This window comes from Gavialis gangeticus, unplaced genomic scaffold, assembly GCF_001723915.1.
Source record: "Gavialis gangeticus isolate Ggan-Ray unplaced genomic scaffold, GavGan_comp1, whole genome shotgun sequence".
NCBI lineage: Eukaryota > Metazoa > Chordata > Crocodylia > Gavialidae > Gavialis > Gavialis gangeticus.
Window position 1 is genome coordinate 2183838 of NW_017729027.1, and position 13926 is coordinate 2197763.

The 13926-nt window shown below is 40.5% G+C and overlaps 1 protein-coding gene across 1 annotated transcript; it reads right to left on the reverse strand.

Moving 5' to 3' along the window:
• Positions 1 to 895: 895 nt before the first annotated feature.
• SPACA1 (sperm acrosome associated 1) lies at positions 896 to 13920 on the reverse strand. Its single transcript, XM_019520366.1, has 7 exons — positions 13764 to 13920; positions 10312 to 10374; positions 6555 to 6656; positions 6049 to 6155; positions 5380 to 5515; positions 1504 to 1624; positions 896 to 1213 (listed from the first exon to the last, which is right to left on the reverse strand). Exons 1-7 carry the CDS (start codon positions 13900 to 13902, stop codon positions 946 to 948), a joined length of 936 nt encoding a protein of 311 aa, XP_019375911.1. The 5' UTR covers positions 13903 to 13920; the 3' UTR covers positions 896 to 945.
• Positions 13921 to 13926: the final 6 nt, after the last annotated feature.

Consider the following 13926-nt stretch of genomic DNA (forward strand, 5'->3'; position numbering starts at 1 on the left):
TTAGGTTAGACATCAGGAGGCGCTATTTCACGGTCAGAGCGGCTAGGGTCTGGAACCAGCTTCCAAGAGAGGTGGTACAGGCTCCTACCCTGGGGGTTTTTAAGAGGAGGTTAGATGACCACTCTTTCCTGCCATGGCAGGGGGTCGGACTAGATGATCTGCTAAGGTCCCTTCCAACCCTAGAAACTATGAAACTAGAGTAGGCATAGCCACTCTGCAACACGTGCCACAAGTGGTATGGACAGCCTCTGTATGGCACATAGTAGATCAGGGAAGGGACAGGCAGCACAGTGGCAGATAGGGTAGGGAGCAACAAATCAGGCAGGGGAAGAGCATACATGTGGTACTCAGGGCAGGCATGGAGCTTAATCTGTAGCATGCATGCCAACAAGGTTGGCTCCCATGGGTGTGGAGCAGTGATGCCGTTATCCTCCCCAGGCCAGATCCAAAGCACAGGGCTCCTCACAGGCCAGATCTAGACCTATTTCTGGTGGTGGCGTGAGTAGTAGCAGCAATAAATAGTACAGGTCATGAGCCACAGAGGTTAGGACTACTGCCACTTGCCCTTTCACCACCAACTTGTGCCTCCAATGGGTCTTTGTATGCTCGAATTCCACAGAAGACCCATGGGCCATTTCTTTGACACCCCGATTCAGACCATTTAATATTTAAAATGTGAAAATGCTAAATATGCCATTTCCAAGCTCCTTTGGAAAATGTTGCTTCTGATTTTCAGGACCAGAGATGATCAGATTATTAAAAGAACTAGTAATCTCAGAAAACAATTAAAACCTATCTGAAGTAGTTCGACCCCACCATTTTTAGAAGTCAGTCCTTTACAGCCAGCGTGTATGATATGCAAAAAGCACTTCTTAAAAATGATACTGTAGGTATTCTAAACATCTTTTAATCTCTTTTCAAACATTTTTAGTCTTATTTTTCTTTCTAATTCTCTTCTTCATTGTTCCACTCATGAAAAGACCTTTGTTCTTGCATGTTATTTTCTACGTGTGAATGCTGTGATGCTTCTGGTGTTGGGGTCAGTGCTGGTGGTGCTGCCGACATTGATGCTGATGCTAATGCTGATCCTGATCCTAATACCAATGCTGATCCTCTTTCTTCCTCTATGGCTCTCAGTGACCCTTTAGAACCTGATGGCTCTTCTTTGGAGCTCCTTGCAATTTTTGATTTCCAGAAGGCTTTTACAGATTCCCTAAAATGGAAGCAACAACTGAACATACATACAAGTTCAACTAGATATTCATATTCTCTTACACAGAATGTCCTGTCCCTTTCCAGGAGAAATCTAAAGGATTCCTTTGGAAAGTATTTCTGTCAAGGCTACTCTAGCTAGAGAAGCTGTTGAATCTACTGTTCACTAGCAATATAAATATTCTAGTGTCAAAAAATTAAATTAGCTCATCTGAGTATCAATTTTACACTGAATAGTATCATTCCCTGATCGAATAACATTAAAAGTACATTTATATGCTGTCCACCTACCAGTGAAGAATTATGAAAATTAATGTGAAGATCACGCCAACACAAACAATAACTCCCGTGATCAGGACAAACACCAGAACTACATCAGCTCCTGGTCTCTTTGATCTTCTTGTTTCCAATTCTTGAAACGGAAGAAAAGGAAGGAAAAAAAGGAAGAAAGACCATGATCATTCTGGCTCAAACATCTAGATAAGATATTAAATGGAAGGAAAATAATTTTGAAAAACAGAACTTGAGTCTTCCTAACACCTTGTGCAAACCCGTAGTACTATGAAAAGTGAATCTGAATCAGAATAGCAATATTTTACACCTACTTTGCATAGGTGTAAATGACTGCAGAAGATTCAAAGCAATTGGAAAACGAGGGCTCTGACCAACATGGGAGGAAAAGACCCCATGGTTTACCAGAAGCAGCGGCGCATTAGTTGGGCCCGGCTCCACAGCATCTGTATAGATCAGATGCTTCAGTGGGGCTTTTTTGGAGCTTTTCATAGATTCATAGATTCATAGATTAAGGGTCGGAAGGGACCTAGTAGATCTTCTAGCCCGACCCCCCGCCAGGGCGGGAGAACAACAAAAAACCCCAAAAGAGAAACGGGACTCAAATGAGTCCAGCCAGGTAGGCATCCAGCCTCTTCTTAAAGACCCCCAGGGTAGGGGCCAGCACCACTTCCCTTGGAAGTTGGTTCCAGCTCCTAGCCGCCCTAACTGTGAAGTAGTTCTTGCGGATGTCCAATCTATACCTCCTCTCCATCAACTTGTGCCCATTACTCCTTGTTATGCCAGCGGGCGCTAGGGGAAACAGCGTCTCCCCCAAACCCTTCTGGTCCCCCCTAGTGAGTCTATAGACGGTCACCAGGTCCCCCCTCAGCCTTCTCTTGTGGAGGCTGAATAGGTTCAGGTCCCGCAGTCTCTCACTGTAGGGTCTGCCCTGTTGTCCCCGGATCATGCGGGTGGCCCTCCTCTGGACCCTCTCCATGTTGTCCACATCCCTCTTGAAATGGGGCGCACAGAACTGGACACAATACTCCAGCTGTGGCCTGACCAGCGTCGCGTAGAGGGGGAGGATCACCTCCTTGGCTCTACTCGAGATGCACCTGTGGATGCACGACAAGGTCCGGTTAGCCCTGCCAACCATGACCTCGCATTGTCGGCCCATGTTCATCTTGGAGTCAATAATGACTCCAAGATCTCTTTCTGCCTCCGTGCTCTCGAGTAGGGAGTTCCCCATTGTGTAAGTGTGCTGCTGGTTCCTACTGCCCAAGTGCAGCACCCTGCACTTGTCCGTATTAAAACGCATCCTGTTCCTGTTAGCCCACCCCTGTAACCTATCCAGATCCCTCTGCAATCTCTCCCTCCCTGCTAGCGTGCTCACCTCCCCCCAAATTTTAGTGTCATCAGCGAATTTAAACAGGTTACTTTCCACCCCATCATCCAGATCGCTGATGATTTATCTAAAACTGATTGAAAGCACCTGATCTATACAGATGCTGGGCAAGCTGGGTCCAACTAACAAGATGCCTCTTCTGGGCATATGCTAGGCTTGGTGCGGGAGCACGCCAAATTTTAAGTAAAGTGCCATTTTTTTTCTTCACATATGCAAGCAGCCACAGTGACTAAAAACACTGAGTGGCTGCAAAGGACAGTAAATTAGATGTTGCAATGCAATACAGTATGGTGGCAGGAAATTAGGTAAAGTAATCCTGAGCTGTAAAAAGGACCATCACCTGACAGAAATCATATGTTAGGTAGTCCATTTCTATGCAGCCCTACTAAGATCATACATGGGGGGACACTGTGCATAGTTCCGCACACATCAACATCAGAAAATGAAGGGAATTAAAAACAGCACAATATGTTAAGTTACTAATACGGACATAAAAGTACAATGAAACTATGAACACTTCAGCTAGGTACAGACATTACATTTTTATCAGTATAAGTGACCAGAAACCAGTCTATACCCATAACAGAACAGAAGTTCAGCACACACAGACTGGCTTAAAAATGGCAACACTCAGTCTAAGATTTGCTCCCCCCAATCAAAGAGCAAACGTGTGTTCTGTTCGCTACTGATTTAAACTATGCCGCTTATAAAAAAATGCACAACTTAGATCGATTCCACTTTGAGCTTTTTGAATGTCTGTACTTAGCCCTAGCTGAAGCTATCAATAATACTAGCTGGAGATGGAAGGAACACGACCAGCTTCAGCCATACTACGTCATAGTTCCTTATTTGCGTAGCTGTAACAGGCAGGTAGCAACATCAGCTCTAAACCTGGGATTCCCTTTTTAGGGAGATTCAGCAGCTCTTTCCCCCCTTGTGCCACTATATAGCATAATTAGGACAGAGCACCCAAGAAACTGGCCAAGAATGTTTAAGTCAGTTGTTCATGGGTCAGGATAACCCCAAACAGGTACATATAAATTTGTGGATGATCATTTGGGAACTTCCGTAAAAATTAAATTATGTGCAGACTAACCAACCCATTACAGTTGCCTATAGTAGGAACTAGCAGTATATGATGAGTAACAGCATATTTATAGCCAAATAAATGCGAGGGGATCGTGAGGAGACATGCTTTTTTTTCCAATGACCACACTGTTTACTGAGGGAATAATAAATGATGGTTTTCTCTGCCAGGTACCATGAAAGATGAACAGAACCAGTCAGGCTAGAACTCTTCGGAAAGCAAGGAGAAAGGAAAATAAGTCATGGCTATTTAAAGTGTTTTGCTGATAGGGATCTCTCAAAAGAAGCCTCCCGTCCTACAAAAGCAATTCAAGAGTTTGAATAATGGGTGAAAGAATTATTTCAACCCATATTTATTTTGTTTCTAAATTATTGATATTTGAGGCTTATATTTTCAAAGTTGTATGTAAATACAGTAACACAAGTCCATTCTTCACTTCTCATAAGCTACTAAAACTGTACATTTATATTTCTTCATGCCTTACATTCATTTGCATTTCTCTGGTGCAAAAAAATGAGTGGCAGCCAATGGTAGGTACAGGAAGTATCTCAGTCTGTTTTACTGAGGTGAATGAAAAGTCTTGCCAGGCAAGACTGATTTATCTGAGAAGTACTGTAAGGGAGAGCACATGAGGTTGGAAATTTTCTTACAGTCCTTCATGGTTTCATGTCCATCTGAATCCTCATTTTTTTCAAGAAGGGGAAGACCAACTAGGTAATGTCCCTCCTCTTACATTTTCCTTAGGAAGTCTGGAGTTTCCAGGTGGCCTCTCAAAGTTTGGGAAAGCAGACCCACTGCTGCCACACCTGACAATGTGAGCAAATAATGGCTTGCACCAGAAGAGGGAAGAAAACTGTTCTAGATATTCCATTAATGAAATGCTCTTTTAATTTTCAAGCTTTTCTAAATCTTTCATGAACAGTAAAATTCAACTTGGCAGCAAAAATTGGTAACATTCAAGAGGTTACCTTCCTGCTGCTTCTCTGCAATTTTGCAAGAGTCTAATTGGGGCAGAGAAGAGAGAGAAGGTGCCAACAACTAGAGTATTGCTTCTTCCATATGACTGGTTGCCTTTCTTGCCTTTTACTAGCAGCGAGAGGAGAAATCCTGTGACCTAGTCCAGCTGACCAAGCAATAGTGACCAAATAGTAGGTAAGGGAGGAAACTCTTTATCCTAGCTTACGTTTTCAAATTTAAGGAATTTACTTATTGCTTCTGTAAGAACCTCACATTGTTCGTAACATCATTTTCTTTTATATCTCTTTGTTGTTGATAGGTATTTGTATGGCACTTATCACTACAGGACCAGTTGCTTATGTACAATGCTAATAATCTCAGGAAGAACTAATACTGCATGTGCTATGGTAAAATGTCAACTACTTAAGAACTGCTATGCACTTACCAGCTGTGGTATATACTGTATATTTTACGGAGGCAATTAGGTCATCATTTTCTTTTGTGTCACACTGGAAAGCAACTGGATGGGTATCTCTGTGTACCTCCAGAATAGCCGAATCATTCGGGAGAATGAGTGCTTGCTATATATATTTTTAAAAAAAGATAGATAAAAAATACTATAAACTTATATAGCACTATATCAATGTTGTACAGAAATGTGCTTATTCTACTTCAGAAACTTTTTCAGCATGTTTCCCCAGCCAGGACACCTCTCCCTGAAGTCCCCTTCCATCTCTATTCAGTACATACTATTCAGCAAATGGGAAGGGAAGAGTGTTTGTGACCCAATGACATCCATTCACAACCTGTAGGTTTGGAAACTAAGATTTATACTCAAAGAAAGAATAAAACTGGTTCTTTCTAAATTACTTTACAGAAATTATTGATACCTTAAACAACAAAGGAAAACTAGTGTTCTACAAAAAGCACCAGAGGGGAGCATGTGGCAGGGACACGCACTAGATTTGAAATATTAGTCTCTGAAAGAGACACTGCAAGATCTCATTTGTGAAGAAAAGATAGAAAGAAAATACTTGAACCAGGAGTGTGTATGAGATGAATGAAGCATTGGATAAATACACTAAATGTATTAAACTAAAAGTCAGTTACTCACCTGGTCTGGAATTAACATTTTCCAAACATAAGTAAATCGATTTTCAGGAGGTACAAAAATACAAGGTATCTTCACGCTAACCAGGCTTTCAGAAATCGGTTTACCCCCTGAAAAAGAAAGTTGTAATAGATAGATCATTAACTGGCTATATCAGCTCTGTGCATCCTGTAAAGTTCATAATTTATCTAGCAATAAATGTTATTTTGAAATTATCCTTCCAATTAGAATAATTTAAAATATCTTCAGTTTGGTCAAATATTTATAACTTCACACATATCTACAACATTGAAAGAGGAGCAGAAAAATGGTACTTTACAAGGACTTGAAATCAAACAGACATCAGTACAGAAATGAGATTTGAAATGTTACTAGATTGCTTAATAGGGTAATTGGAGAGTGGAATGCAATCATTTCATTCCACTTCCACCACACTCACAAAGAATAAGGCTGTCTGCCTTGAATAAACACATTCACTCTAAATCCTGGTATCACAGGGATCTACTTACATCCACAATCTGTTGGTCCTCTGCATTCTTCTACACGAACAATACACTTTGTTTCACTCCCAGGGCAACCATTGGTTAATAAAGTTTCTCGAATGCCAATCCCTTTTGGGGGAAAAAAATTAAAAAATATAATGTAGTTTTCCTTTCTTTCCTTGCTTCCAACCCTGGATGTCAATATATTTCCTGTGCTGTACAAAAGGCTCCTTTTCAGAGCACCTGCTAAGACTATACCTCAGATTTGTCTGGCAACACTTACTTTTGCCTTCTCACCCAAACCCTACAAAGTACACTTCTTATACTCAGCATGTCATGCTGTATCAGTCATTCTTAATATTCTCATTTTAAAAGAATTCAAAGTGAAACTGAATGTAACATACTGCTAAAAAACACTTCAAACTGCATAGGCCTCTCAGTTCTCATGTCGACCGGTGCAGAGAACACTATATGGGCAGCCTGCACAATCTGATCTTAGCCCTGAGCTGTTCTGGCCATCCTTACCTCTCATAGAAGTCAATCAGGCCTGAAGGGGATAAGTATCTCACAGGATTAAGAGAAGACTGAGCACCTTGAATCACTTTACAATAACTTGTGCTGGCTGGATGAGAAACATTGAGAAACTTTGAAATGGATCCTATCCAAACGTCCTCAGCAGGCTGATAGCCATTAACACAGGGTCTCTTGCGAGAACAGGTGAAAAACATGTTGACCCCTCCCCCCTGAGATATGGAGGGTTCTATCAAAGACTGGAAGGCACAATACCATAAATCTTGAAAGTTAAGGGAAATTTCTTTATGTAATTCAACTGAATATAATAGATTTTGTTTCAAATATCAGCATTTTAATAAGAACCACCTCACTGAACAATTAGAAACACACAGAACAAGTGTAGTATTTTCTTGGCAAAAAGTGCAAACGCAGTTCGCTGACATAATGAAGACTGTGACAGGGTGGTAGGGAGGGAATAATACACACTGAAGAAGCTGCCATTATTCTGGAGGCATTTGTTCACTAAATTTCAGGGACACAGGAAGAAAAGAAGTAAGAGCCTCCTGGAGTGTAATGATAAATGGGAAACTGATTTGAATACTGAATTAATCCCACTCGTGAAAAATAAATTGCTGTGACACATGTATATGATACCAACAGATGGATGTTAGACTATTTTATAGATGACATATACAGATTATGAAATGGTTCTTCAAGTGACAGAGGATGACAGCAACACTCACTGGAACTGTCATAAACTAGGGATTATTCTCCACTGCTGATAATGCCTCATTTTGGAGATGCAAAGACAGAGGGGAAAATGGCAACGAAGTGACACTTTTATTAAACACATTTCTCTTACTCTGGAGTTCTTTTTTCTTTCATTTTTTTGAGCCAAGAAAGAGAAGGCAGAAAAACTATGAACATCAAAAAGTCTGGTTTAAAAAATTGAGGTACTGCAGTAGCATTTAACAGGAAATAGCTTGACCTGTTTTAAGTACCTATTACAACTGGGGAACTCTATCAAACATGAACTAACTCAAAGGACTTCATCTTGAGATCTGTACTCTCTAGAAATCCCTGACTTCACTTTGGCTAGTTTTTCTTCCAAATAATCTTTTCCTTTCTCTCTCCCTTCAGCAGCTGCCAATTCTACAGACATTAATCTACCGCAATACTGGATGTGTCTACACGTGACACTTTAATGCACATTAGCTTAAGTTAATGCACATTAAGGATGTGTGTCTACATGTGTGCACCCTTAATGTGCATTAAAAATGGTCAATTTAGGTTATTTGCGCCTAAATTTGATATCTGCATTTGCAGGTATCAAATTTAGGTGTGACTAGTTAAAGCACATTAATGCCCATGTAGATGCATTAAAGCTCATTAAAGCTGTGTGTGTGGACTGGATTAATGTTAGGCCCAAGTCAGTCCACACACAGTGTTAATGTGCTTTAATGCCTGCACATGTAGATGCCTACCTAAACCTGCGTAATGCAAGTCAAGGCAATGCACATTCAATTTAGACATGCTTAAATGCACATGTAGACACACCCAATGTGATAAATGAAGTTGTACTTTAAAGTTACTCAAATTAACTTGCACAGAAACACAGGATGATTAGAAATATGGGCAGAAAATAACTCAAAATGGATTTCAGCTTGGATAAATACAAATTATTATTTCTGGGTAAAAGTATAAAGAGTGTAGATATTCAACAGGCAGGGAAATAGTTATAATGAAAAAGACTTGAAGTAACAGTGGACAAAACAAACAGATGTGAGGTTAACGCAACAAGCAAAAAAAATAAGGCTCACATAGTACCGTGTTACACATGAAGTAGCTTCTCTGTTACGTGAAAATAAGGCCTTAGAGGGTCTACAAAGCTACAGTAAGCTCACATCTGGAAATACTGAATTCTAGCCACAACATTACCAGGAAGATAATAAGGAACTGGAGGAAGTACAAACAGCAATAAAAATGACTGAAGGCTGGAAGCATTAATGTGAGAATTAAATGTGTATAGTTTTTGAATAGTTCTTCTGAGGGGACTGAGATCATAATTCTCAACCCACCAAGGCCTGACCATGGCATGTCATGCATCAAGAAGGCCAAAAATGAGGGACATAAAACATTTTCAAAAGTCAAAATCATGAAGGGTTCATTTTCAGTATAAGTAACCTGCCTCACAACCTCTAGGTTGTGATTATTTAGTATATATGTAAACAATTTTAAGCAATAAATGTGAGGGGACATCAAATTTGGAGGGATCATAAGCCACTTCTGGACTTGAGTTAAAACCCTCAAAAAGAGGGACCTTTGTGAGATGTGCTAGAGAGATGGGCTATAACAAATCTTGCATATCTCAAGGTTGTGAGTATGAAAGAAAGTGATGTTATTTCGAGAAGTATATGATGGGGGTTTAAAAGACAAAACAGAGAAATAGAACTATTAAGTGGGGTATCAAGAAAATCCTCCTGACATCCAGATGGACAAAGGTGTTACAACAGATGTAGTGGAAGCCCCTTCATTCCACACAATGAAAACTAGTCAGGAAAAATGTTACAAAATGCACTGTAGAAAATTATATCAGACTGGGGGGAGACTCATTATTTTTTCCCTTTCTTCCTTAGCCCTATAATACTATGGGACAGCTTCTATTCATAACAAATGATAGAATATGCGAATCTTTTGCTAAATGTGTGCTTTCTAAGCAGTGCAATTACCACTTCATTCCAATGCCTATCTTTGCACTAACCCCAGAGATGTCTTCTTTTGTACTCAACAGTTTCTTCCTATCTACCCACACCAGGATGATACCTCTTCTCTCCATTGCGCAATTTATAAATTGAATAAATGTAGAATACAGAATAGAGTACTGCAGACAAGCAATTTTTTGGCAATAGTGTATGTGGGAAGACATCTGTGAGATGCATCAGAAGATCTTTCATCTTCTGAACATCTCACAGATGTTCACAAATAGAGAAAATTGATACTTTGGTGAAGGCAGCTCATGTGCTAATAAACGTAGGGAACTGGTTTAAAATAGGAGCTTTGCAGGCTGTGAAATTAATAAAACAACAGATCTGACCTAAACTTCTAATGACAATCAGCTTGACTGTTTTTGTTAATTATAGTTATTGGAAATTGAAATCAATGAGAGGTGAAGAAGGGCAAGCAAATTACAACTGCTAATTTGCTACAGTTAGCACTTTTTTTAAAAAAAAACAAATTACAGTATGTTTTATTCATCTGCTTTGCTACTTACCACATGTAACTGTGCATGGTCCAAACTCTACTTGCTTGGGCACTGGAGTGGTGGTATTCAAACCTGAACATAAAGTCTGAAGTTATATTTCTAACACAATGAAACCTCTTCACAGGGGTGGAAATACCCAATTAACACAAAATTCATTCTTAAAATCTGCCTTAGTAATTTTGAGCTGAAACCTGGAAAAAAAACATTTTGTCTAAGTTTTTTCTCTCACCGAATAAAACAGAAGAATTAAGTATTTCCAAGCATATCAGAAAAGTGAGTGCAAATAAAATTTACATTCTAATCTGATTTTCAAGTGAAAACATAGATAGATAGATAGATAGATAGATAGATAGATAGATATAAGTTAACATGACCTATCATAGAGAAGCATAAAGTACATAAGCCTCATGCAAACTATAGGTCTTCCCTTAAAAGAGTTAAGCAAAATTCTCTCTAAACAATATTCAGTCAACTCATTTCCTAGCTTTTTCTGGCTAATGTATGCCTTCCCACATATTTTTTTCCCCATCACATTTCAAGGTCAGGTTTAGACAGCTAGCACAAGTGATGAGTCAACCAGGTACAGTATTTTAATTAGGTATTGTGGTTTAATCACTGTGATTGGGCGTCTTCCATTTTTCTGGTACTTCTGAGGTTAGGGAATGGGTTTCACAGAATATATAGAAGCAAAAGGTTCACATCTCCATCTGGGATTCAAATCTGGATAATATATTTTATTAGTATTAGCATGCAAGTGGAATGCTTATAAGGATGTTAAAAGAAAGTTACTGTTCAGTAGAGGAAATAAATAACTTAATGCAGTGCTGTTTCAAAGAATTCACTGAACAGACAATAAGTCTTTTTAATCTTCTAAAATGCTCGAAGACAAAAAAAGTTTATTACAGATGTTTTTACAAGTCTGCATTGGCAGTTTACCCTACTCAGCATACATTTTTCTGCTAACAAATACCCATCGGTACAAATTTATTTTCTTTGTTTTTAAATTATTGATATTTGAGGCTTATATTTACAAAGTTTTATGTAAATACAGTAACACAAGTCCATTCTTCACTTCTCATAAGCTACTAAAACTTTACATAACATTTATATTTCTTCATGCCTTACATTTATTTGCATTTCTCTGGTGCAAAAAAAAGAGTGGATCCATTCCATTAGCAAACAGCATACACGAATATGCAGCTGCCTCCATTACTCCACACTAAAGGTTTGATACTACAGAGGCACTTTGCATACTCCATAGTAATAAATTGATACCAAACTCTGATAACTACTTTTCCCAACATTATTCATGAAAAAACAAAATTATGCTCCTGTGCTATCCCTCAAGTCAGTATGGCTTTGTCATTTATTTCAATACATGAGCTGTGTTAATCAAAATGGCCTTTTAGCATATGCACAACAATATTTAAAGAATAATTTCCAAATTTAGTTCAATGCTAATGAAAGACTCCAACCTATTTTAACAAGAAAAAGAAGAATTACAGATTCTGTCACTGGCGCCTCATGCAAACTCCTATGGAAACAAAATACTCTTGCAAGAAAATGAAGTCTGGTTCTGGCTCTGATGAACCTTAGAAAGAAACTGATTCTTTTATAGATGTCCCCTAACTTCGGAAACCCTGCTTCCAGTTCACACATCTTCTATTAAATCAGTGGGAGCTATTCACTCGACAGCTTTGGCTGCTCTCAACTGTCATAACATAACAGAAAGACAGAGATGTCAGAAGTCCTGTCTGCAATTAAAATATAACCATGTTTAAAAGTGACTGTGTTCAAACTTTATTGTAACATGGCTTTTGCTTGCTTGTGCAGTCAGAATAAACGTAACCACTGGTAGGGCAGATCTTCCACTGGTGTAAATTGTCAAAACAATGGTGCTATGACAATGTAAATCAGCTAAGGATCTTCCCTTAGGAATCTACTTTGGAAAATACGAATTACAGCAGTCAAATCTTGAGATGGCACAATAAGTCTAATGTGGCAAGATGTGGTCATGTCTGACAGGATAGGCTGCAATCTCAAAGATACAAATGGGGAAAAAAACATTTTGGTCACTATTACTTAGTTTGAAAGCAACTGGGAATGCATTATCTTCAGAAATTCCTAACAAAAGGAGGACAACTTTACTAAGCAAAGAAAGCAAATGTTTTCTACATATAGAGGAAGCCACGCTATCTTCTCAACATGCTTTGTATGATTCAGTAGCATCACTGCAAAACATATTACCAGTAGGACTTTTTTTGTCACAGATGGACAATGCTGATTTAATCATGAGGAAAAATAGCCCTGAATTAAAAAGGTTATTTTATTTTCTAAATGCTAACATTCCAACTCAACCTTTAAACATATTTCAACATGGAAAACTTCCTGAGTTTTAATTAGCAGAAATCACTGGCCATAACCTCATCCTGATCTCTACCAAGTCTATTAAAAGAAGGGCAACAGGATCAGAACCGGCGAAGAACTTCGTACTGGATATATCTGGGTTCTGATGCAGCCTTGCATACTTGTTTACTTGCATTTCTTCACTAAATTTTCTAAACAACGCCAAAACTTTAAGCCAAAAAAAAGTAAAAGCAAAAGAAACTATTGATCCCTATAATTATGTAAAATGCCTGCTTTGGTTTGCATCAGATGGAGATAAAAAGGCCCAGTGTCACCCCTACACAAAGAAATTGATGCCTGTAACTTCTATTAGCATTAATAGGAGTTATATATGTAAATCCCACACACAGAGATGAGAACGTGCTAAAAAAACTGCATTTACATTCCTGTCATAGGCCCGCAATTAGCTTCAGCGATGCAAAGGCAGCTCGGATTCTTCTCTCCCTTTGGCATCCTTGTGAAAAGAACCCGGCAGCACAGAAATCTGCTCCGCTAGTCACTCCGTTCGTGACCGGTGGCATCCCCAAATGCAAGTGGTTTTATTTGGATAAACACTTTTAACAACAACAACAACAGAAACCCTTGATGGGCTTATTGAAAAGTTTCAGCCAAGGTTGTTCAAAGTCAAGGCTGGGAAGGGAGAGGAAACCAGTTGCAGTTTCAATCCTGAGCTCTGCCTCAGTGCTGCCCGGAGAGGCGAGTCTGCTGGGGTGGCAGAGCTCACAGGAGTTATGAGGCAGCGGGGATGCACTGAGCCCTCCCTGCCTGGGGCCAGGGGATCCTGTCCAAAGGGGGAGGGAGGCCACGAGGAGCCCCGCGCCAGGCGGGAGATGCCTCGTGCCTCTCGCTGGGCGCCACCTGCATCCGGGCTGAGCCCGCAGGCTTCACACGCGCGGATCCGAGGGGCTGCCAGCTCCCTCGCCACCGCCGGGCCCACGTGGGGAGGCTGCACAGGCCCCTGCTCTGCTCCCTGCGCACCTGCCCGCTGCCTGCACGTGCGGCGCGGGGTCACCCCACTGCCCGGGGGGCCGGGCCGGGAGCGGGCTGTCCCTCACCAGGCTCGAGGAGCGTCACGATGGGCTCCACCACGGCGGCGTCCAGGGCAGAGCCGCTGTCGTTTTTGGCGCCCGCGGGCTCGCTGGCCAGCAGGCTCAGGAGCAGCGCCCCCACCAGGGCCGCGCCCCGCAGCGCCATCCTCCGCCGCCCGCGCCCGCCGCC

What these genes read in the sequence shown, in the direction of transcription:
- SPACA1 (XM_019520366.1), bottom strand. Translation starts at nt 13,902, where the DNA reads ATGGCGCTGCGGGGCGCGGCCCTGGTGGGGGCGCTGCTCCTGAGCCTG. An exon ending in CGTGACGCTCCTCGAGCCTG is followed by an intron (nt 10,375 to 13,763) that starts GTGAGGGACAGC and finishes CTTTATGTTCAG; the next exon opens with GTTTGAATACCACCACTCCA. An exon ending in AAATGTTAATTCCAGACCAG is followed by an intron (nt 5,516 to 6,048) that starts GTGAGTAACTGA and finishes AAATATATATAG; the next exon opens with CAAGCACTCATTCTCCCGAA.